Here is a 24,211-nt window from a genome sequence, read left to right as displayed (position 1 = left end):
GCAAGTGCTGTGTAGAAATGTGTATCATAAACCAGAAGAAAAAAAATACAGATTTGGCCGTTCAGGACACAGCATCAGGGAGGAAAGAGGGCCAAGTAAGACTGGCCAGGCCTGTGTATGTTTTTTAACTTTATTTATTTATTTTTTGTGTGTGATTTGGAGTCTTACTCTGTTGCGATGATCATGGCTCACTCCAGCCTCGAACTTCAGGGCTCAAGCAACCCTCTCAACTCAGCCTCCTGAGTAGCGAAGACTGCCATACCAGGCTAATTTTTAAAATATATATATATTTTAGAGACAAAATCTCACTGTTTCCCAGCCTAGTCTTGAACTCCCCACCTCAAGCATTCCTCCCGCCTCAGCCTCCCAAAGTGCTGAGATTACAGGCATGAGCCACCACACCAGGCCCTGTGTGCTTTTAGACACCCTGTGTATATTCATATTGATAGTTCCAGAACAGGCAGTGGAGGAGATCTCATCAGTGTCCTGTGAGTGCACACAGACCTTTAGCTAGCACCTGGCTTGCTTTATGCAAGATAGAAACAAATGGATCCCTGTAGGCCAAGAGGGGTAGCTTACTTCTAATGTATTAAACTGCCTGTGTTATCCACACTGAAGATCTCTTTAAGTTTAATGTAAAAATCCATATATAAATGGTAAATTGAAATTAGCATTATAAAGGAATGTCCACAATCATGGAAAAGAACTTTCATTTATAATAAAGAGTACTTGTAGGGGAAATTTCTGTTCATGGCTTAGAGTGAGAAGGGAATGAAGTGGGCAGAGTAGTTCACAAGACATAGCCATTCTCAAGGGCTCCCACTGTTTGGATGGGAGTGGCAAATACAGGAAGGCAGGGAAACCTACGGTGTGGGTAATTAAGGTTTATCCTACCTATGTGTGAGTTATGACCCCATACGCAATTTGTGAGAAATTTGCAAAATGCATTTTCGACATTATCTCCTACACAAGATTTTGTATGTTGATATTGTATCATCTTATGTCTTTGCCATGCTCCAAACCCACTTAATTATTCTTGTGGGGAGGGTGAGGCAGGAAAGACTTTGCTCAGGACTGCTGGGAGCTGTGAGGAAAAGAGGAAGCACCAGAGTTTCTGCACAGGGAGAGGGAGATTCTGCAGCGCTGTGGCTAAGCGACTTGCACAGACATACACGGCCGAGTCCCCCTGCTCTGCAGGCTGGATCTTCAGAGTAGAGAATGATCCATCAGGCCTCTCAGCTGAGAATCGATCTGTGGGCATACCTGCATTATCTATAATAGATCGGCTCCGGAAGTAACTCAGCAATTCCAGTCCCTGCACGAAGGTATCTCTGTACCAGAAAAGGAGATTGTGGCCGAAAATTGGCTCACATCTCAGAGTCACTGTTTGTCCCATTTCTGTCACCTCATGCTTGGGTGACTGGATAATGCCAGCATCTGTGCATGCTATAAAAGAAGGCAAAATTAGGAAACAGAATAAGGAAAATAAAGGAAGTCATCTATACAGAGGCCCAGCATGAGGATGATAAATACGTGAGGACGCACTCGCTACCAGGATACAAAGGGACACACAGAGGGTCCAGGAGTCCATGGCAGAGTGAGAACAGATGTGGCACATTCCAGACCAGCGCCCTTATGAACATAAGCAAGAAAAGATACTTTGGGACATTTTATCCCCACAAGATGCATCTGTTGGTGACATCACTGAATGGGCCACCACCCCCAACTTGAAAGCTCCTTTAAGCGGAGGCTACATTTTTTGGGAGATGAATCAGGCAGGACTGAAGTCAACTATAATTGATCTGAGATACAGATGCACACTTGCAGAGGATCCCTGTAGATTTGCTTTGATATTATCAATTCATAGCACCTTCTCCATAACATGCCTTACCTAGGAGCCTGCCAACTATATCCATCTGCACCTCAAACTCCAAGTATTTAAAGATGAACTCATTGCCTTATTGCAAGCCAGCTTCTCTGCAAACTCTCCTATATCTCTCACTGGTGGCTCTGTGCTCCTAGTTCTTCAAATGCCTTTAAATGAGTTAGAAGTTAGCATCTGAGTTACCCAGGAAGAGCAAGCATGTCAACCGCGTTGTTAAAGATACAGGAGCTGAATCAGTGTCCCAAAAGCTCATTAGATTTCAAAGCTCTTCTTTGCAGTGAAGGGTCTCTCCGAGTTTATTGATCCTGGAACTCTATTGAGTTTGCAAAGCCCAGAGCACAGAATCTCTCACATTCTCTATCCACACAATAAATCAGAAACAAGATTGTCTTTCTCACAAAGATTTGGAAATTAAATGTTCCAGAGTTGATTTACATCTTATTCTTACCTCTAGCAAAGCTCAGCGTTTCTTAATCTTTACACCTGGTCTTTTTCTTATAAAAGAATCTTACATCTCACTAACTGACTTCCTCTCAGGGTGTAGAGTGTAGAGAGCTGAGAGAACCTCTGCTCTATGAATTGGTCATCTAGGTTATTTGCTAACAAAGAAGAAGGAGCAGTTTAAGGCCACATTTTCGCTGTTGGCACAGAGGCATACAGCTGAGTCCCCTGCGCCCCAGGGGACTTGCCCATCCTAAGGAGCAAATAGTTTACAGATGAGCTTGTGTGACCTGAGGTGTCTGTTTCCTTGTGGGTTCCATCCCTTTGTTGTGTGTGTTAGATCCAGAATGTAAAACGGTAGTCATCAATCAGTTTTCAAGGTGACCAACACATTTTCCTCCCTATTACCAGGTGCCTAGGTTTGGTAGGCAGAACGATGCCCCTTCAACCGTGCCCAGGCCTAATCCCTGGAATGTGTTAAATTACCTGATAAAGGGGAATTAATGTTCCAAGTGAAGTGAGCTTGTCAATCAGCTGACCTTAATATAGGGGCCCAATGTAATCACAATGGTCCTAAAATGTGGAAGAGGGAGGATGAAAAGTGAGCATCAGAGTATGCAGAGTGAGCAAAGTCTCAGCCAGTCCTTGCTGGCTTTGAAGATTGAATGGGGCCATGAGCCAAGGAGCACTGGTGGCCTCTAGAAGCTGAAAAGGAGAGAAAAACATTTCTTCCATAGAGCCTCAGGAAGGAATGCGGCCCTGCCAACACTTGGATTTTAGCCCAGTAACATCCATTTTGGACTTCTGACCTCCAGAACTGTAAGGTAATACTTGTGTGGTTGTAGGCCACCAAGTTAGTGGTAATTCGTTACAGCAGCAATAGAAATTGAATACCTTATAGTAGCCATGGGACTCATGAGAGAGAGAGAGGCAGAAGCCGGATACAAAATACTGGTAGAGTCAGATGCACGATCACACGGAAAAACGAAATCAACCCAGGCAAAACAAACAAAACTTTTATATGCCCAGACCCCACCTTCTTCCAGGGACACAGAGGCATCTGGAGTAATAGAGTTAGAACTAGATTGTGGCATTTTCCTGCCCTGAGCAAAGGTTCTTGGGGGAGAAAATTCTGTCCTACTCCACCCTAAGCCTTGCTAATAAGTGTATATGCTGCTGGTAGCATCATTGTGATTGAAGCTGCCTGAGGACAGGCTCCCTCTGACATGGTCCAGGGTAGCGCCTCCATTTCTACCTGCTCTTCCCTCTACGTTCGACGGAACAGGTAGGGCTAGCCTCGGCCGGCTTGGGGCCAGGCTCTACAAGGCTCCCGTGACACAAAAACTGCTTTTCTGCTTTCCCCAGCCCAGAACACGGCGCCGCACCCCCCACCCCCAGCTCCTTGTGCCTCCACGTCTTCAGTGAGCTCAGACCTACATCCACTTGCAAGCCCATCTGCCACTCAGAGGCCTATTCAAATCTCAATTTACAGCAAAACCCATCTCCGCATCAAGAGGCAAAAGGGTTGGTCTCTAATCCCTTTATTTTCAGCCTTCATTGCAGATACCTCCAACCCAGCTCCCTGACTCTAGGTCCAACTCCAGGGTTTTCATTAAGGATCCTCCAGGGAGCAATCCCAGCCCCTCCCCCATAGACTTTGGATGACAGTGAAGCCACAGTGCCTCCTGGTGGCCAGTAGGCAGAAACAGCACAAATGTGCTCTTTGTCAAGGCAGAGGACTTGCACTTCCTTTTATTGAGCCATGGGGAAACGAGATATCATAATTTGTGGTGTTGGAGGGTCATAAAACAACGTTATGACCTAAGATGGAACCACCTGAGAGATGGACATTACAGTCTGACAGATGGAGACATAATATCAGTTTTAATATCCATAAACAACCCGGCTCAGATGGGAGGGCAAAAAGACCGACCAACACTGTCTTGAATCAGAATTTAATCCATTCTCTCTCCCCTCCAAATTACAGGCCATCCCTATAAGGAAAAGAAAGTTTCCCACTGATCTTAGTGCATTTAAAAAAGCACCAAAAGAATCTGCTTTTATTCCCAGTAGCCAGGATGAAAGGGAGATGATGAAGAGAGAGGAACCTCAGATGAAGAGGAGACTAAATAAAATAACTTATTTCCCTTCCCATAGGGAAGATTTGGCAAGCAATAGAAAGAACATAACTGGAGCATTGCTTTAGGCAAGTTCCCCCAAATGGAAAATGTGGAGCAAAGTGTTTTCCCAGAAGCCTGGGCTTAAGTAGGAAAAGATGATAGTCACACATCTGTGACTCCCTCTAGTTCTGACCCCTGGCCCTCAGGTGTACTCAAAAAACATGGCACAAATGGGTCACAACAATGCAGAAATGAAGTGTAAACCACAAATAAAATTATAAGGCCCCCAATAATCTGAATGGACTTCCTACCCAGCCAGGGCTCTTTTAAAATTTAACCTGAGAGACAACCAATTGTCAACCAGAAAAATTTTAAATCTACCTTTAAGCTGGAACCTCTCCCCACTCCTGCCTCCAGGTGTCTGCCTTTCTGGCCAGAAACAATGTATCTCTTAATTGTGTTTGATTGAAGTCTCAAGTCTCATGTCTCCCTAAAATGTAGAAAACCAAGCTGCACCCTGACCACCTTGGGCACTGATCTCAGTACCTCCTGAAGGCTGTTTCACAGGCCATGGTCACTCATATTTGGCTCAGAATAAATGTCTTTAAATATTTTACATAGTTGGACTGTTCATCAACAGAAACTAATTCCATGTTCACTTTGTGCTCTCTGATCAAGTCTAAATATTCACTCTCTATTCTCATCTTGTCTCATGATCCAGTGAAGCATCAAAGATTATGTAATAAATAACATAAAAATACTCAAATGATAAAATCTCAAAACCAAGTGAGGGTCCCAATTTGATTATAAATCCACTTCAAGTTTTTAAAAAGTTCTTTCCTTAAAATTAAAGTTTCTATGTAACATCTCTACGCTGTTTAAGTCAAATATCAAACAAATCAGACTAAGAATCTGACATTAAAATTCAAAGAAAATTAAAACCTCAGATAAAATGTTTTGACCTTAATCTGTATAATTACAGAAGAGGGAACTCAGATTAATGCTTTTGTTATTATTTATGTACTTGAGTAAAATAACCACACTAACAAACTGCAACTAATTCATATCCTAAAGATACAATGAGGAATAACTGGGCCAGAATCTTGGAGAAGGCAGGAGCCTCGGGAGTGAGCACAGCAGTCACTGCCCTTATGGGCATTTGCTGATCCCAGCCCAGCACTAAGGAAGCTGACTCACAGTCCAGAGGGGTAAAGGCAAAGACCAGAACTTACTTAATGTGACCATTGAGGGGCTTGAATAGAATCAATGCACTAGAAGGAAGCCTGTCCTCCAGGGTCTCCAGGACACCTCAAGCCTTTAATTCTGTTTCAGGGAGTCCTGGATTGTTTATGCATCCATGCACTTTACAAAGCACAATAAAATTATCTCTGGAGAAAGATATATCCATCCTAGACCAGAAATTATTTCTACAGCCATAGTGTCTGGCATGATGTCAAAAATAATCAGGTTTATAAGGAAAAATACAAACAAATGACTGAGAAGCAGCACACATACAAAAATGTCCACAAAGACCACAGAGGTGAAAATAAGCAGACAGACTGAAATAACTGAGTGTCCTATGCTCAACGAAATAAAAGATACACTCAAAAAAGGTTATGAGGGAATGACTGACCGTAAAAGGTGACCTTATAGATCAGAAAAAGAACCAAATGAAAATTCTGGCAAGGAAGTGGAGGATGGTCATGGTCACCCACCACCTGGCTGAGGTGTTGTTAGCTGAGTAAATTGCAGGGAAGGAAGGGAGATGTGTAGTGAGTTCATGGCCATCAGTTAGGACCTGCAGTCAGGTGGATGGAAAGGGAAGTCAGGAGGGGCTGAGGGACAGTGACAGTCCTTCGGAAGATTCCCAGGAAGCTGCATTTCCAAACATTCTAACCAATACTTCAGAATGATTTCTGGTACAAGACAGTCTGGGCAGAAGATAGGGTAGAGACCAGAGTTGGACACACACAGTGCATTATCAGAGGAGGCAACTGGACCAGGGGAAGTTAATTGCTTCTGAAGTTCTTTCAGGAATATCTAATGCACTGATGTATTAGTCTGTTTTCATGCTGCTGATAAAGACATACCCAAGACAGGGAAGAAAAAGACGTTTAGTTGGACTTACAGTTCCACATGGCTGGGGAGGCCTCAGAATCATGGCAGGAAGCAAAAGGCACATCTTACATGGTGGGGGCAAGAGAAAATGAGGAAGAAGCAAATGTGGAAACCCTTGATAAACCCATGAGATCTCGTGAGACTTGTTCACTTCATGAGAATAGCATGGGAAAGACTGGCCCCCATGGTTCAATTATATCCCCCGGTTCCCTCCCACAACACGTGGGAATTCTGGGAGGTACAATTCAAGTTGAGATTTGGGTGGGGACACAGTCAAACCATATCAACTAAGGAGCTATTTTAATATATGAGGACAGACAAGTGAAAGTGTCCTCATCAGTCTCTGAACTAGCTGGCCCAGCCCCATATAATGTTGGGATATGTTTGTTACATGGAAGAGTTAGAAAGCTCTGGAGTAGCAGAATTCATTTTGAGCTAAGATTTTGGACTCGTTGCCAGGATATCCATTTGTGTGCATTTTTTTGAAATTTAAAGGGTGCTGAATGAAATAGTTGAAATTATCAACATCATCATCTTTAACATTACTCTTATTAGCATATTTCCGCAAAACCAGGGGAAAAAGATTTCCAAACACATAGTACCTGTTGAGATTTGGTTGCATAATACATCCAATGAGAGGTCTAGAGGAGGCTCCAGAGCCAGGGTGTCACCAAGGATAGGATTCAAATTATTCATATGCTGACAACTGCAGAGAGAAAACCTGCTGATTGTTACTCACATACAATCATTATCTGTATTATTAAAGTTTATCACACATGTTTATTGACTGCATGTTTTTATTTTTCAAATTTACATATTTTTTAATTGATATAAAATATTGTATGCATTTTTTAAATAGAAGAACAACTATTAGTACCCCAGAAGACTAAGTCTGTGATAAGTCACTTTCAGTTTTGGTTTCTGGAATTCTCACCGATAGGTGTTTCAGATTCCTTAGACATATTTTCAAATAACAACTGCAGCCTTCATGTTTTAAGAAATAGTTTATCTCCAGCCAGGCTCAGTGGCTCAAGCTTGTAATTCCAGCGCTTTGAGATGCCGAGAAGGGCGAATCACTTGAGGTCAGGAGTTCGAAATCAGCCTGGCCAACATATCAAAATCCCGTCTCTACTAAAAATACAGAAATTAGCTGGGCATGGTGGCACATGCCTGTCATCCCAGCTACTGGGGAGGCTGAGGCAGGACAATCACTTGAACTCAGGAGGCAGAGACTGCAGTGAGCCCAGATCGCACCACTGCACTCCAGCCTGGGCAATGGAGCAAGACTCCATCTCAAAAACAAAAAGAAAAAAAGAAAAGAAAAGAAAAAGTTTATTTCCTCCCACTATATGAGTCCTAGCTATATCTGAAAACTCACTTCTTCCTTGGGAGGATGAGGAATAAGGAAAGGCTGCTGTGAGCTGAGTAGAGAGGAGAGAGTCCTGTGGTTTTCTGCACAGGAGGGAAGTGTCTCTGCTACACTGTGTCTAAGCTGCTGGCACAGAGATACATGGCCGAGTCCTCAAGCTTTGCAGGCTGGATCTTGAGAGTGGAGTCTACTCCTTTGAGCCTCTCTGCAGAAAATCGATCCTTAGGCAACTATGAATCATCCACTACACCGTTATTCTGAAACTGAATCAGAAGCTTTGGGCCCTGTCCCAGGATCTGCTGGTACCAGTAAAGGGTAGCATGGCCAGATATAGGATTGCACCAAAAAGCCACACTCTGCCTTTTCTCTATAATCTTATATCTGGGAGACTGGGCAACTCCGGCTTCTGTGAGTTCTGAGAAGGAAAAAGACAGAATTTGAAAATAGAAGGAAATGATTGAAATAATCAGAGAGACCCAGTGTGATCATGGTGTTCCTAGGACTCACCTGCTCCCAGGAGACAGACGGCCGCCCAGCAGAGGAGCCTGATGCCCATGGCAGGGTCAGGGAAGGATGGGAGCTTTGCCCAATCAGGGTCACTGTGAGCAACAGCAGAGGAGGAGGGACGTCCCTGTCCTCTCATGGCAGTTCCCACAGTGACATCATTGCCTCCACAAATGCCTACATTGTTAGAAACCAATTATTATAAGCTAAAAGAGAGCACGAAGTTGCTTTACCGTATTCACAGACTGTGTAAGTTCAGCCAAGTGTCCTCACTCACATCTCTAGGGCTTGGGGACTAGATCTCCTACTCCATCTCTAGGCCCATCCTCTGCTGGATGTTTCGAGTTGAAGGCAACTCCAAACAGAGATATCAGTTAGTGACCTCTTTGTCTTATCAGCAATTATCCTTCTCTTTGGGTGTTTCTCTTTTACTAGGTTCTCTATCTTCCTGGTCCTATGCACTTAGAAGCTGGGGTAATTGACACAAGTTTATCCTAGAAGCTTGTTGAATTAGCTGACGCGCTGTAAGCTAAAGGGATAAAACAATAACCTGGGCACAGAGTTGGAAGGGTTCATTTTTAGTGAAGGCCAATGAACAGTTTCCTCTTTGCTGTTATCATTCATGATGCATTGTGTACCAAGCCTTCATCATGGTTCTGCCTGTAGTTTTGGGTCACCAGTGCAATGAAAGTAAGTTCTCATTTTTATCGAAGATAGGTGGGGAACTCTCTTATCCCTGAAAATATCAGTATATATTGTAAGAAATGCAAAATCAAAGAGACTTGCTGAAATCTAAAAATAACCTTATAGCTATACCTCTAGTGTAAATTACAGTTGAACAGTAGTGGTCATTATCTATTTTTTGTTTCTAATGGGGCATCATTAGTCACAAACGCACTTTTATTCCTTGCCTGAGTAATAAGAAATAAAAGGAGTTAGGGGATGGCGCTCCTCAGAGTTGGCATAAGACAATAACACAAGGAGATGTACGTCCAGGGAGGTGGGAATGAGGATATATGTGTTTAGTGAGGTGCACTCAGAGATATTCCACCAAACCCGCAAAACCTAGGGGACACATGTCAAGGTTATCAGGTGAATACCTGTGGGTATAGAATTACCAGAGCCATCCGTTTCTGTCATAAATCCTTTACTACTGAGGTAAAAATCTGCTGGTTTGAGTCCAACTCATGTAGGCACCAGGTAATAATTGCATGATGGAAAATTTCTTCACATTAAGGGGCCACTACCTGCTCCATCTTTGTGACCAGGGTTACAGTTCTGGGTGACAACAGCATTCAGGGGATGGAGGCTGGTAGCTGGAAACAGGACTTATCTGTCTATCAAGCCTATCAGTCCACAGGACCTGCATGTGGTGTGCTTGCAAGTGAGGCATGCCAAGTCCAGGGAAGACATTCCTCATTGTTCCCAGGCCTCATCTGCTTCCTGGGCAGTGCAACTGAGAAATCTATGACAGAATTCTTGTCAAGGCAGGAACTGGTCATTGTGCTGCTCAGGGAAGAAAAGGCCAGAGCCCTGGGAAATCCGGTTTTTGTTAAGAATATCTGTAGTTACTACCTGCAATTTGGAATAGCCTATCTGGCATAAACTAGAATTGTCCACTCTCCTATATTTCCTTTACATCATCATATACATTGTCCAGAGCACGACTAGAATAGGTAAGGTGTGAGGTACAGGTGCATTGCTCACATTTCTCTGAATTCTCCTGAGGAGCCAGTCATTTTCCCTTTGCATGGCTCTCTGAGCATTTAAGGCTGGCTCCTGGTCCTCCTCCATCTACCTCCCATGCAAGCCCAGAAGAGTCTCCACTCAAAGATTTGCTACAGTTCAGATTTTACTGCTGAGCAGAACATGCCAGCACCAATGAAAGATAAAGGGTTTTTTTTTTTTAATATTTCACATTTCACTGACTACTCACAACTTCTGCAAACAAGATACTGGATACTAGGATACACACTTTTCCTTTAAACTTAACATCTCAGGCAGCACTGAGCCCTGTTTCAAAAACATTTGAGCATCATCAAACCCCAGTGCCTTCTGATGGCCAGTGTCACTGGACTTAGGTCCTCGGTCCATGGCTTAGAGATACTGGTGGGACTTCTATACTATCTTCAATAGAATCAGGGCTAATGTTTGTGAGAAACCAGGGAAAATTTTTTCCCAGTTCCATCTGTTCTTACTGTCTTGCTAGAGCCTGTCCTATAGTTTAGTTATGGTGTGTTCCCACCAAAATTCATGTTGAAGCTTATTCGTCAATGTAGTGGTGTTGCTACAGGCACATTGCTCACATTTTTCTGGGGTAGTGTGAGCCTTATGGGAATTGTTTGGGTCATGGGAGTAGATCCCTCGTCAAAGATTAATGCCAGGAGTCAGTTCTCTCTCTCCAGCATCTGGATTAGTTACCATAAAAGCAGGCTGTTATAAAGTGAGGGTCTTGCTCATCCTGGTTCTCCTTGCACAGGCCTGCTCATTTCTCCCACTTCTCTTCCACGTTGTGACACAGCACAAAGCCCTCAAAAGAAGTTCAGCAGATGTTGATGCCCTACTGGTCTTCCCAGCCTCCAGAATTGCAAGCCAAATAAAGCCCTTTTCCTTATAAATTTCTTTATACATTTTCCCAGCCTCAGGTATTCTGCTATAGCAGCAGAGGACAAACTGAGACAGCCTCCCTCTTTGTTGAACAAATACATATTGTCCAGCCCTAACTTTGGAAAATCACTACTCTTCTCTTTACATTCAGTCACCTTTGAACGTTCCTGAGTTTTCAGCCAAACTGTAGAATACTCAGAATCTCTTGATACAGAGAAAACAGTCCTGTATATTTGCTAAAAGGCCTCTTGACATGCATTACTAGCTAAGTTTTGCACTGGTCTCAGAGATACCAAGCTGCTTTGTCCTCAGACTGCAAATTCTCTTGTTTTCTTTTGGGACTTTCTTAAAAATCATAGCCTGTCTCCTATTTAAAAAAGTATACTCTAGACTAAAAGATACCTTATTTGATATATTTATTTTATGGTAATGACATAGTATTTCAAAGATATCAAAAATGAATATAAGAAATACCCAACAACATTATTACTCTGAAATAACATTTTCAGAGTTATAAATAAATAAATAACAGACCAACATTTTATTTTGGTCTGTTAATATTTTTCTTCAATTTTTTTAAACTGAGCATCTATGGAAAAGGTGAGAGAATAATGAAACAATCAGAATACTAAAATGTATATCTGTGTGCCGATTGTACATTTTGTGACTTTTGCTTGATCTCTCTATATATATTTTGCCCTCAATTTCTGAAGCATTTTATCCTTAATAATAAAATGAGTCTCCTAAAAAATTGGCATTATCTTATATAACCACAAATGTCACTATTATGCTCAAAACATTAGCATTCATATAGCATTGTCATCTAGTACATACTTCACATTCAAATTTCTCCAGTTGTCTCAGCATGTCCCTTGGTTTTGATTCACTTTTCCTCTAGAACAAAATCAAAGATCACGTATTTCATGAGGTTAGCAGTTCTCCTTAGTTACTTTTAAATTATACATCTCTTCCACCCACTTATTATATTTCCTGTTTTTCATGATTATAAGTTTTTGAAGTGCCTAGGTCAGCTTAGTTGTAAAATGAGCCACAACAAGAATTTCTATACTATTAGAGGTTAGTTACTTGGCAAATATACACCATAGATGATGTGTATTTCCTATTGCATCTGGTCAATCGCAAGAATGTGGAATGTCATTTTTATGCAGTTTTGTCAATGTATATTTGAGGTAACTGACACTGGATCTCTTCATTTTTAATATGTCTTTTACCCTCTGTAACTGAGTAGTAATCTGTGGAGTGATGCATTGGAAAAATGTCCATATCCTGTTCCAATCCCAAAAGCATATATAAAACATGGTTGAAAATTTCTTAAATCTGGAAAAAGTTAGCAATATCCAGGTACAGAAAGCTCAGAGGTTGCCAGTTAAATTCAATCCAAAAAGGAGTTCCCTAAACCACGATATGTATTAGCTCATTTTCATGCTGCTGATAAAGACATACCAGAGACTGAGAAGAAAAAGAGGCTTAATGGACTTACAGTTCCACATGGCTGGGGAGGCCTCACAATCACGGCAGAAGGCAAGGAGGGGCAAGTCATGTCTTACTTGGATGGCAACATAAAAGAGAGAGCTTGTGCAGGGAAAATCCCATTTTAAAACCATCAGATCTAAAAGAGACTCATTTAGTATCACGAGACAGCAGGAAAGACCCGGCCCCCATAATTCAATCACCTCCCCACAGGGTTCCTCCCACAACACGTGGGAATTGTGGGAGATACAATTCAAGATGAGATTTGGGTTGGGACACAGCCAAATCATATCAAAATGTAATCATTTTCTCTCTTCTATGGTATATTAAAAATGTTTAAGAAGTACCGCACTAAAAACACTACCAACCACAAACCTCCCAAATGAAGTTCAAACTCAATTTCTTTTAGCATTGTCGCAGTACACCAACATAATTCTAAAGTCAAGAGAGACCCCAAAAAAGCCAGACAAAAAACATTACCTCCAAAGAAGGTGTGCAAATTGATCATAGGCATAAGAAAAGGCACTTAACATTTTTAGTCATTAGAGAAATGCAAATCACAACCACAATGAGATATCATTCACACTGACTAGGATGGCTATACAAAATAGTAATCATCATCATAATAATATTTTTGAAAAGAAAAACAAGAAATAAATGCTGGCAATTCTATGAAGAAACAACATTGCTGGTAGGAATCTAAAACTGTGCAGCTGCAACCAAAAAAAACCATTTTGGTAGTTACTTAAAAGGAGAAACATAGAATTACCAAAGGACCCAGAAGTTTCACTCCTGGGTATATACCCAAAAGAATTGAAAACAGGGAATCAAACAGATATTGTCAGGCCAATATTCATTGCACCATTATTCCCAATATCTACAAGGTAGAAACAACCCAAATGTTAATCAATTAATGAATGGATAAACAAATGTGGTATATACATACAACAAAATATTATTGAGAAATGAAAAGGAATGAAGTTTTGATAAACGCTACAATATGAATGCACCTTGAAAGCATTAAGCTAAGTGAAAGATACAAGACACAAAAGGAAAAATAGTGCATGGTTTCACATAAACAGTCTGCAATAGGCAAATTCATTCAGAAAGAAATTAGATTAGAGGTTAGCAGAAAGAGGGGGTATGTGGAGTTATTCTTTAGTGGGTATTGAGTTTCTGTTTGAGGCAATGAAAAAAAAATTGGAAACAGATAATGGTGACAGTTTCACAACACAGTGAATGTACTTAATGCTGCTGAATTGTACAATTTAAAAATAAAGTGACAAAATTATATGTCACAGATATTTCCCCCTGCCACCCACCTTTTTTTTTTTTTTTGAAATGGAGTCTCACTCTGTCGCCCAGGCTGGAGTGCAGTGACATAATCTTGGTTCACTGCAGCCTGTGCCTCTGGGTTCAAGCGATTCTCCTGCCTTAGCCTTCTGAGTAGCTGGGATTACAGGTGTGAGCCACCACGCCCAGCCCACTTTTTTAAAAGATTGTTTTAAAAAACTACCTTTACAATAGGAAAAATAAATACTTAAAGTTGAATTTTCTACGATTGAACCTAAAGACAAGAAAAGGAACCCAAATGATTTATATACACTCATAATTTCTCAAGAAATGCTGTTAGTCACAATATATCCCACAGTGGGTTTTCTGATGTGGTTGTCATTATCTCTTGTAGTGGATATATAAACGGTTTTCATTAGTCCAAATGTCTATTCAGATTTAGGACTGTCACTCCTTTGAAAGTTTCCTATCTAGTAATTTTTGAATCATAACTTATTATTTCAGGTTGCTATATTCTGATTATAAGTAAGGTTGAAAAGTTATTCTCATGTTTAGTGGTAACTTATGTTCACTTGTGTGAATTGCCTATTTAGCTTCAGTATTGCCATTTTTATTGGGCTGTCGTCTTATTAATAAGAATGTTTTACTCATTTACGTACTAAGTTTATTAGAAAAGGACACCTATGCTACAGAAAAAAAAAATAAAACAAATCCTAAAATCTCAGTGGCTGAACTCTATCAAGTCTTACCTCTCATGACCACAAAACCCAGTGGGGCATGAGCAGCTTTTTTTCCATGGCTGTCCACCAAATTATGACCCAGGGAGCCAAGCTGCTTCTAGTTTATAATCTGTGCCATGACCTCCCATATTCATCCACACATGGCAAAAGAAAGTTGAAGAGTGTCTGTGCAGAAAAGAGTTGACAGCAGGCTTGAGACTGCCTGCTTGCAAGATTGAACTTTGGCTGATCTTTGGCCACTTGGCTGATGAGCGGTGCCCTGCACTGGCAAAGTTTCTCCTAACTGAGAGGAGCGGCTCGTTGTGCCTAGACTGGTGTTGCAAACAGTATTGTACTGAACACCAGATTTCCTTCTGGAGTCTGAATTTTTGGTTAATGCTAGGCAGTATGTGCTTGTGACCAGCCTCCTCTGAAACCTCATGAGTGCTGAGTCTCTGATGGACTCACTTGGCAGAAACACTGCACATGTGTTAATGCATTTTTGCTACGGAGTGAAGCGAGAACGCTGTGTGACCTCCCCGGGAGGAAGACAGCATAAGGAGGCCTGAGTTTGGATTCCTTCAGATTCCACCTGTGTTTTCTCCATATGATCTGCTGCTGACAACTTACTAAGACATGTTAAAAAATCTTAGCTGTGAGTACAACTCTATGCCATATACCACATCTCTAAACACGGGAGTACGCTTAGGGACCCTCAGCATGGACCTACAGGATATTTTTAAGGGCCAGACTTGAAATTGGGCTAACATTATTTTTACTCACCTCCCACTATTCAGAACCTGGTGACATGCTCCCAGCCCTCCAAGTGCAAATGAGGCCAGGAAGCATAGAGGAGCCATGGGTGAGCCTGACTCTTCTCTGTCACACTGATTTTTCATCATCTGCATGCATTCCTCATTTTTTTCCTGTGCTGTGGCTTAACATTTCATTTCTTATGCTATGTTTTGGTGTACAAAAGTTTAGTTTAATGCAACTGGAGTTACAAATTTTTTTTTTTTTGAGGTGGAGTTCTGCTCTTGTTGCCCAGGCTGGAGTGCAGCGGCATGATCTCGGCTCACCGCAACCTCCGCCTCCCAGGTTCAAGCGATTCTCCTGCCTCAGCCTCCTGAGTAGGTGGGATTACAGGCATGCACCCCATGCCCAGCTAATTTTCTATTTTTAGTAAAGACGGGGTTTCTCCATGTTGGTCAGGCTGATCTCGAACTCCCAACCTCAAGTGATCCGCCTGCCTCAGCCTCCCAAAGTGCTGGGATTACAGGCATGAGCCACCGCGCCCGGCCTCAAATATTTTTATGGCTAGTGGTTTTCTTATGTGTCATCTAAAAAACTAATTCCTCAAATGAGTGCTAAAAATATATTTCTTAATTTTTCTCTCATAAAATTTGTCTTGCTTTTTACAGTTAAGAGTAAATGTACCTGAAATAGACTTTTATGTAAGGAATGAAGTAGAGGCCTGGGAATAAGTTGGAGGCACATATGCTCAGTGAAGTAGAAATAATCTATTATTCATAAACAATCCCCAGGGTGGAAAACAACACTACACCTACGAAGCTGTAACTGAATGTAGGGGAGTGTGGCTAAAGCAGAAAGCCAGGGGAAACTTAATGCAAAATGATGATGGAGGCTGGGCGCAGTGGCTCACGCCTGTAATCCCAGCACTTTGGGAGGCCAAGGCAGGTGAATAACGAGGTCAGGAGATCGAGACCATCGTGGCTAACACCGTGAAACCCCATCTCTACTAAAAATACAAAAAATTAGCCGGGCGCCGTGGCAGGCGCCTGTAGTCCCAGCTACTTGGGAGGCGGAGGCAGGAGAATGGCGTGAACCCGGGAGGCGGGCTTGCAGTGAGCCAAGATCGCGCCACTGCACTCCAGCCTGGGCAACAGAGCAAGACTCCATCTCAAAAAAAAAACAAAAAACAAAAAACAAAATGATGATGGAGAAGCAGGTGAAGGGCAAATGATAGATGACCTTGTAGGGCTATTGCCCTTAGAAGAAAGGCAGCCAGGGGCAGAGACCACATGGGGGAAGATTTGTGTCTGTGAGTTGAAGGGTAGTAGAGGATACGGTAAGGTTTACACGAAGAAGTCACTGATCCCATAAGGGAGAGAAGAATATATTGGCTTTGAAATTGTGAAGGGAATTAGGAATATCAACAAAATATCTCTTCCATTCTGCAAGCAGAAAAAGAGAGCTGCAGAAGAAAGACCCAGCAAGGTTAGGGTGTTGGGGCAAACTCCAGATGGTCTGAGACAGGGGTAGGAATAGAGCCACAGCACTGAGGGTCATATGGCCCCTGCTCTAAGACACCCCCCCAAGGCTGGGCAGGACTCTGTGACTCCTATGGGGGCTGAGACGTCCCAGGGTGGGGCCCAGACTTGGGTGCACAGGCAACCTCAGTTTTTCTAACTGCCGTTTACATGCAGAGAGGAGGCAGCTGTGCAGCACTGTGGACTCACTGCTGGCGCAGAAATACACAGATGTCTGGGAGCGGGTAGCTGACTCCAGAGTGAGGGGGAAATTCTCTGTCTTGGATCTGGAGACAACGTAGCCATCGGGGACTTCTCCTTTATCTGTGATATCAGCAGCTGCTGAGTAATAGATCAGCCTCAGCCCATGTCCCAGGTCTTGTCGATACCAGAACATATAGCTGTGGCTCCAAGTCTGGTGACACATCAAGGTCACCTGCCTTCCTGTCTCTGTGATCTTGTGTCTTGGGCTCTGGGTGATTCCAGCATCCCTGTGTCCTGTAATAGAGAACAACAGACACTGATGCTGTCATCCCAACAGAAAAGCCTGCATTGAGGCCTTGGGAATTCCAGGGAAGGAGGCCCTCCTGTGACCAGCCCTCACCTGCCCACAGCAGACAAAGGGCCACATAGAAGAAGAGCCTGGTGCCCATTTCAGCTCCTGGGCAGGATCTTGTGTCTCCCAGCCCTGCTGTGGGCAAATTGAAGTTGAGCTCTCAGTGACTTGATGATGTCACTGTCCCTGCTAAATGCTTGAACCTCAGAGCTAACCTGCCACATCTGTTCTCTTCCCCACAGGAACAAATCATTTATTATAGAGATACTTGAAAAGCTTAGATTGGGAAAAATTTGTAGATCTGTTCTGAAAGAAATCTTAAAATGTGTAATCTCCTTCCCTGATTTTAATAGGGAAATTTGTTCTTCTATGCGTATTTTACTCCCATTATGCTAAATTCTTCATTTGAATGCTGTTTTAACATTTATGAATATTTCTGTAGTCTAAAGAGCATTGTCATAGCAGTCCTGGTGACTTTTATGACTTCTCTGTACAAAATTCAACTCCAAGTTGAATTATTTTCCACTTTGTTTAACCTCTGGATATTTGTATTTCAGCCTACAGAGATACCCTTGGTTAAAAGAGTCAACTGACATCCAGAAAGATTTCAAAGTTGTGGATTCAAGGTCTTTAACCTTTGAAGTCTTGTTTCACACTGTAGCACCTCATTGCACCTGATGGGAGCCTCACCATCCAAGCTCAGGCTGCGGTGTGTTCTCATGAGGATGATTTTTCCCTTTGCTTCAGGTGAAGCCACAAACACTCACCACCTAAGTCCCATAAGTGACTGTACTTCCTACGAAGAAAAGAGGAGGCTCACTGAGAATGTGGATGAAATGTTCACCCAGAACTACATCTATCTGGAGTCTCTAGGGTCACAGGGAAATGTTCTATTTCCATTCAGAAGATCTTGTATTCACTAAATGGGAGAAGATTGGAGGAGGTGTAAACGTGCTTTGGCACCAAACTTACATCCAGTCAATAGCACTGCTATTGTTATTTCAGATACAATAGATTATCTATTGCATATCTTGATGCAACCTGGATGGGTAATTCCCACAATCATGCTCCAGTGAGAGAGGACACAGAATCAGAAGTGGAGACAGGGAGGAGGCCCATGAGCACCCCCATGGGAGGCCATGGCTGGGGCCTGGTAAGCCAAGGAAGGACTTTCCCATCTATGCCCAGAACTCATCTGGTCCTGGGAGACCAAACAAAGGGGCCAATCTTCGTGGTTGGGCCAGGGCAGGGGAAAAAAAAATCTTTTCAGTGCAGGACTTTCATTTTTGGGATACGGCACGTAGAATCCCAGAGCTCCAAGGATCCTTCCCTAAATGAGGTGTGAGCTACCCAGAATGTCAGTACTTTCAACAGCACTCTAACTTCTCTGGAGACATAAGTATCTATGGGGAATATATCCTTTTACTTTTTAATTATTATTCAGTATAATAAGTTATAACAATTTTTTGGAAGTGTCTACCTCAACTTGAAGCTCTGTTTGGTTTCTCCACTGGTGTTTCCCAAGTACCTGGACAGTACCTATGTAGTTGCCATGAAATCAATGAAGAATAACCTCGGGCCTTCTCACTCACACAGGACCTTTCCAACACTTTGTCATTTTGCATTCTTCGTTGCAAGGAGCTCCTTAAAATTGTATCAGCTTTGTGCCCCACAAAACTTGAATCTACTCTGCACCTATAGCTCATCAAAGATTTGTTGAATGGAAGAAAAATGGAATGAATGATTACCTGGGTCCAGGCAAACTCTGTTTCTGTAAAGAGAACCCAAGTCTATTCAGTTCAAATTGGGTTCAGAGCTTTAAGGGAACAGAGAGCCATCCTGAGGCTGCTGAGAATTCAGGAATAATTCCAAATGAATCTGGAAGAGATTAGTTTATATATGTCATCATAAGACTTTTTAAACGAATGGGTAGCAGTATGAGTAAAAGAAAAACAAAGATCTCCTTCAAAGGGAAGGGTCTTTGGATGGTGGCTTCATCCCATCACTGCCACAGTATAGGCTGTCCCTGAAGAGAAAGTCTGTGATGGGGACTTAGGTGCATGTAGCTTATTTGGGAAATGATTCCAGGAAGAAGAAGTAGGAATGAAACATAAAATAGGGAAGGAAGAAGCCAGGATAAAAGTGCACAAACAACAAAAGAGTTTGTGTTGGAGCAATAGGAGATGGAATCCATCAGGGCCTCTCAGGAGCACACAGAATGCTGTCTGAAGTTTCTGCATGAATGGGCAGGCTGGAGCATTAGTCCTCTGTCTCAGCAGGGGCATCAGGACCTCTGGCTGTCTTTGAGTACAGGCCAGGTGGGCTCAGATAACATCATGGAACAGCCCTGGGGAAGAAGCAGAGAGACTCCCAGCATGCACCTGTGGAAGGGCACTGCCAGATCGAGGCGAATGGGGACTTGCACACAACTGTCCACTACAGCAAGCCTGAAATCAGAGGTGGGCAGTGAGGATGTCGTGGAAGGCACTAGAGGCTCCTCTTCTTTCTAATAAAACCACCCATTCTTCTATCAGCTCTCTTGTGGGATTGCTGATTGCTCTGAATTCACAGCTTTCTGGGAGCATCACACCTTCTTGCATATCAGACTCAGTATCAACCAGGAAGTGCTGTAAGGGGCAACATTTTTACTTTCCCTTGAGACACAACCGTTTATGTTAGTTTTACCTAATTATCAGACTACTATCTTTGCATTTTAGATGACTTTGTGTCTTATTAAAAAATAATAAAATTAACTAATGAATAGCAATTATTTGTGTCTTTTCCCTCATGGTAAATTGCATCAGGTACTGGAAGACTGTGCTTTCCTTAAACAACATCTTATTTCCTTGCTGTGCAGCTGAGAAACCTCCCTCCTCACACAGCCTCCATAAAAGCAATCACATGGCCTCACCCATAGAACTGCTATAGTGGAGAAAACTGAACCTTGATTTTTGTCACAATGAAAGATGAAAAGATGTTTTGCCTGGAAGTCATATCCTCCTTGGACTTGTCAGTGGAGAGGCTATAATGATCACATATGCGACATAATCTTCCCCTCCTGCTAATGGGGACCTGGAAACGGAAGGCCAGGTGAGAGGACAAATCTACAGAGTGGGAACAGCGGATAGAGGTGTTGGAGGAACAGGCTTCAGCCAGTTATCTTTTTTTTAATTCACTATTTATTGATGTATATTAGATGTACATATTTTTTAGGTAGATATGATCATTGATACATTTGTATAATCAAATCATGGTCATTGGGATAGGCATTATCTTAAATATTTATCTTTTCTTTAGACTAGGAACATTTGAATTACTCTCTTCTCACTATTTTGAAATGCATAATTGGCTGATGTTAACTACTGTCACACTACTACTGATCTATCCAATGCCAGGTCTGGTTTCTTCCATCTAAGCGTATGTGAGACCCAGGAAAGCTGCTTCAGTCAAATGTATAAACAGGTAAGATAATACTTATTTTGAATGATTTCTGTCAGAATTAAAACAGGTCACATAAAGAAGCAGCAGAGGGGCCGGGCACAGTGACTCACACTTGTAATCCCAGCACTTTGGGAGGCCGAGGCAGGCAGATTGTTTGAAGTCAAGAGTTTGAGACCAGCCTGGCCAACATGGCGAAACCCCATCTTTATTAAAAATACAAAAAATTAGCCAGGCGTTGTGGTGGGTGCCTGTAATCCCAGCTACTTAGGAGGCCGAGACAGGAAAATCATTTGAACCCAGGAGGCAGAGGCTGCAGTGAGCTGAGATCAAGCCACTGTACTCCAGCCTCGGTGACAGAGCAAAGCAAGACGCCCTCAAAAAAAAAAAAAAAGAAGCAGCAGAGAGTGCCTGGGAAAGGCTGCCACCAGATCCTGAACTTCAGTCAGGGCAGGAATATTTCTGGCATTTCCATAGGAAACTGGCCTTTCCAGTTACTGGCCCTGCAGGACCCTGTGAGCTCACTGCATCCTTAGGCAGGCCTCAGGCTCTGCTATTCCATGTTCCATTCCTGGTCTGCAGGGCCCCTAAACGAAAGGTGGGGCAGGTGCAGCACAGTGCCCACAAGCTCACAACAAACCCTATTTTCCTATGCCTGCCCACCCTGTCCCTGTCCTGAGAAGCATTCCCCAGCCCTTGACACCCCAGCCTCAGCACCCTCCACTATCCATACAGACACAGAGACACTTTTTCCTTGGGGCAAATTGAGGCCTTTGGCACCCCTACCCTTCTCTGGCAGTATTTAACTCAGGATCCACTCTGAACTCAAATTGCCCTGCTGATGCCAGCAGACAACCAGGCTTCCCTTCAGCCCTCCTCTCCTGGGTCACCCTCCCACCGCTCTCCAAGGTTCCCCACTGCATTGTGAAGCCACAGCACCTCCACGTGGCCAACTGTCCAGAGTCTCATGGATTCACACTTTCTGAACTGATGTGCTCAAGATTGTCCAAATCAGGAACAGGGATTCCCGCATCTCCGCTCCTACAAACCCTACCCTCTCACACACACAACCTCAATGCTTTCCCAAGCAGGCCAATTTAGGGTTGATCTTCAAATCCACCCTTAGCCAGTGGAGACAAAAGGGTGCATTAACCAATATTTTGATTGCTGATAAATGTTACATAATTGCAATTCGTATGATAAGATGAAAGAGAGAACCCTGAATAACACAGGGCATAAAGTAAAAAAGCTTGAAGAGATCAAACAGATCCAGCCTGGAAACGCGATATTCCATGTCTCCTTTTGATTGATCAGACACATATCTCTTCATATTTTGTACTTGGATTATTTACAGAATTTTAGATAGTGCATTTTATAATGGAGGTCTCTGGGCTTTTTCATATTTAATTCTTAATTTATAGAAAGTCTTGAAATAAACAACCCTATCAGCTATAACTTAGGCAGATTGAGTGGTCTGACATTTCCTGACACTCCCCAGAACTGCCTATGAGCTCCACCAATCACCCAGTGCCTCTTAGTAATGAAATCCAAAGAGAAACTATTTTCATGTGGATGAGTCTCCATGAGAAAATGCACACACACACGTGTACACACTCACACATATAAACACACACACACTCTCACACTCGCACTCATACACACGGTATCTTCTTATTGCAAGGATGATAAGATTCTATTACCGAGCACGGTGAATTTTTCTTACAGTGTTTTAGGGTGCTTTCTGAGATGATGATGTTTCCAGCCTCAAAAAAATGTGGTTTTGGGAAAATGTGGTTGTGGTGAAGAATTTATTTTACCAGATCATGAGACTGGATAAATACTATTATAACATAAATTTCTTTGTTCCAAAAGGATGTTTGCAAATTCCAGCTTTAGATGTGGTTAGGAGACTGTGTAACATTGGTCATTAATCCTGACTGGGGAAACACATTTGCTTGGAATATTGCAGAAGTTGTATGGAAAATTGAGACTAGCCATAATGACTCTCTGTTGTATTTCATGTGGAAGACGAAGCCCCTTTTGAAGTGAAACTTTGCTAAGTAAGAAAGTACACATAGAATTCAACTATTATATTGAGAGAATGTGAAATATTATTGTCATTTACTCAATAGAGTCAAAATACATTTACTTATCATCTATTATGTGCCAAACTCTCTGTGACATAGTGAAGATAAAAAAAGGTGAACAAGGGTGGAGGTCATTGCATCAATTTTTTTTTTGGCAAAATTAAATATTTCACATAAAATTTTTGTAAGATTTGGCTATGATTCAAATTTGATCATGCTTTTTTTTTTTAGATGTAGTTTCGCTCTTGTCACCCAAGCTGGAGTGGAATGGCATGTTCTCTGCTCACCGCAACCTCCGCCTCCTGGGTTCAAGCGATTCCCTTTCAGTTTCTATTCCATGTAAGCTACAGGATTCCCAGACCTCTTGAGGGAGTTAGGGTTTTCAACAATTTCTTTCTCCATTTTTTTAAACAAGTTCCCAACTACTACAGAATAAATCAACTCATTTTATTGTCTACTAACTTATCTTGTCTTCTCACCCTGAGTCCCAAATTCCTTCATCAAAGCTAACCTGATCGTTACATAAGCCTTCTAACATTATCTCAGAAGTTTACTATAATTTTTTTTGTGCACAATTCACATATGAAACTTTTGTTACTTAACAGAGATCATTATTAATTTAAAAAAAATGTATTTAATGTATTTCAAACCCCAGTGTTCTGCAAGTCTCTGGGAATGGCAGAGGAATTTTCTGGAAGAATGGAGATAGGGGAGGGGAGGGAGAGAGGTTTAAGTCACAGGGAGGAGGAACCAACGAAGAAAGGCTGTGTCACAGCAAAGTGAGGGAAATTGTAGCAGGTCTACAGTGACTTCTGGAGAGATCTGTAGGAACAGAGAGCAGGCATCAGAACCTTATCTTTGTCTGTTCTTTTCTCTTTAACCCACTTCAGAGACAGCTCCCAGTGATCCCTTATATGTTTGGTTCTTGAGAAGGACTAGTTTGAAAACTGCTTTAAAATCCTTATGTCTCTCCTCCCATTGTAATTAGGGTTTCTCCTGCAGCTGTTCTTGCCACAGTTTCCTCTTTAGACTAGTGATGAAGTCAGTTTATAGCTTGATCAACTTGATCGCTCTTGGCGAGATCACAGCCTGCCAGGAAGGGTTGTTTCATGAGCGCAGCTGGTGAGAGTTTGGGGATTTGTTTCTGCCTAGGGTGAGATCCACGGTAGTGCATAAAGAGTTGGAAAGAGAAGTAGCCAGCCATACTAAAGAAGTAGATATGGAGGACAACTAAAGTAATAATGATAATAAAAATTTACTGCTGAAGGAAACAAAAGGAACCACTTCTGATGCACAGCTTACCCTAGCAGCGT

The 24,211-nt window shown here is 42.3% G+C and overlaps 1 pseudogene and 2 gene segments (V, D, J or C); all 3 read right to left on the bottom strand.

The window, feature by feature from the left end:
* Positions 1-1,030: 1,030 nt before the first annotated feature.
* LOC129398286 (T cell receptor beta variable 12-3-like) lies at positions 1,031-1,591 on the bottom strand. The segment is given in 2 exon segments: positions 1,031-1,446; positions 1,546-1,591. Coding segments are annotated over 2 exon segments (462 nt in total).
* A 6,347-nt stretch (positions 1,592-7,938) lies between these two features.
* On the bottom strand, positions 7,939-8,826 carry LOC129398285 (T cell receptor beta variable 11-2-like; annotated as a pseudogene).
* A 6,292-nt stretch (positions 8,827-15,118) lies between these two features.
* Positions 15,119-18,998, bottom strand: LOC100985676 (T cell receptor beta variable 10-2-like). The segment is given in 3 exon segments: positions 15,119-17,315; positions 17,422-17,508; positions 18,902-18,998. Coding segments are annotated over 3 exon segments (630 nt in total).
* Between the last annotated feature and the right edge of the window lie 5,213 nt (positions 18,999-24,211).

This window comes from Pan paniscus, chromosome 6 (genome assembly GCF_029289425.2).
Source record: "Pan paniscus chromosome 6, NHGRI_mPanPan1-v2.0_pri, whole genome shotgun sequence".
In the NCBI taxonomy this organism is placed as follows: Eukaryota; Metazoa; Chordata; class Mammalia; order Primates; family Hominidae; genus Pan; species Pan paniscus.
This window is presented reverse-complemented; position numbering and strand designations above follow the sequence as displayed.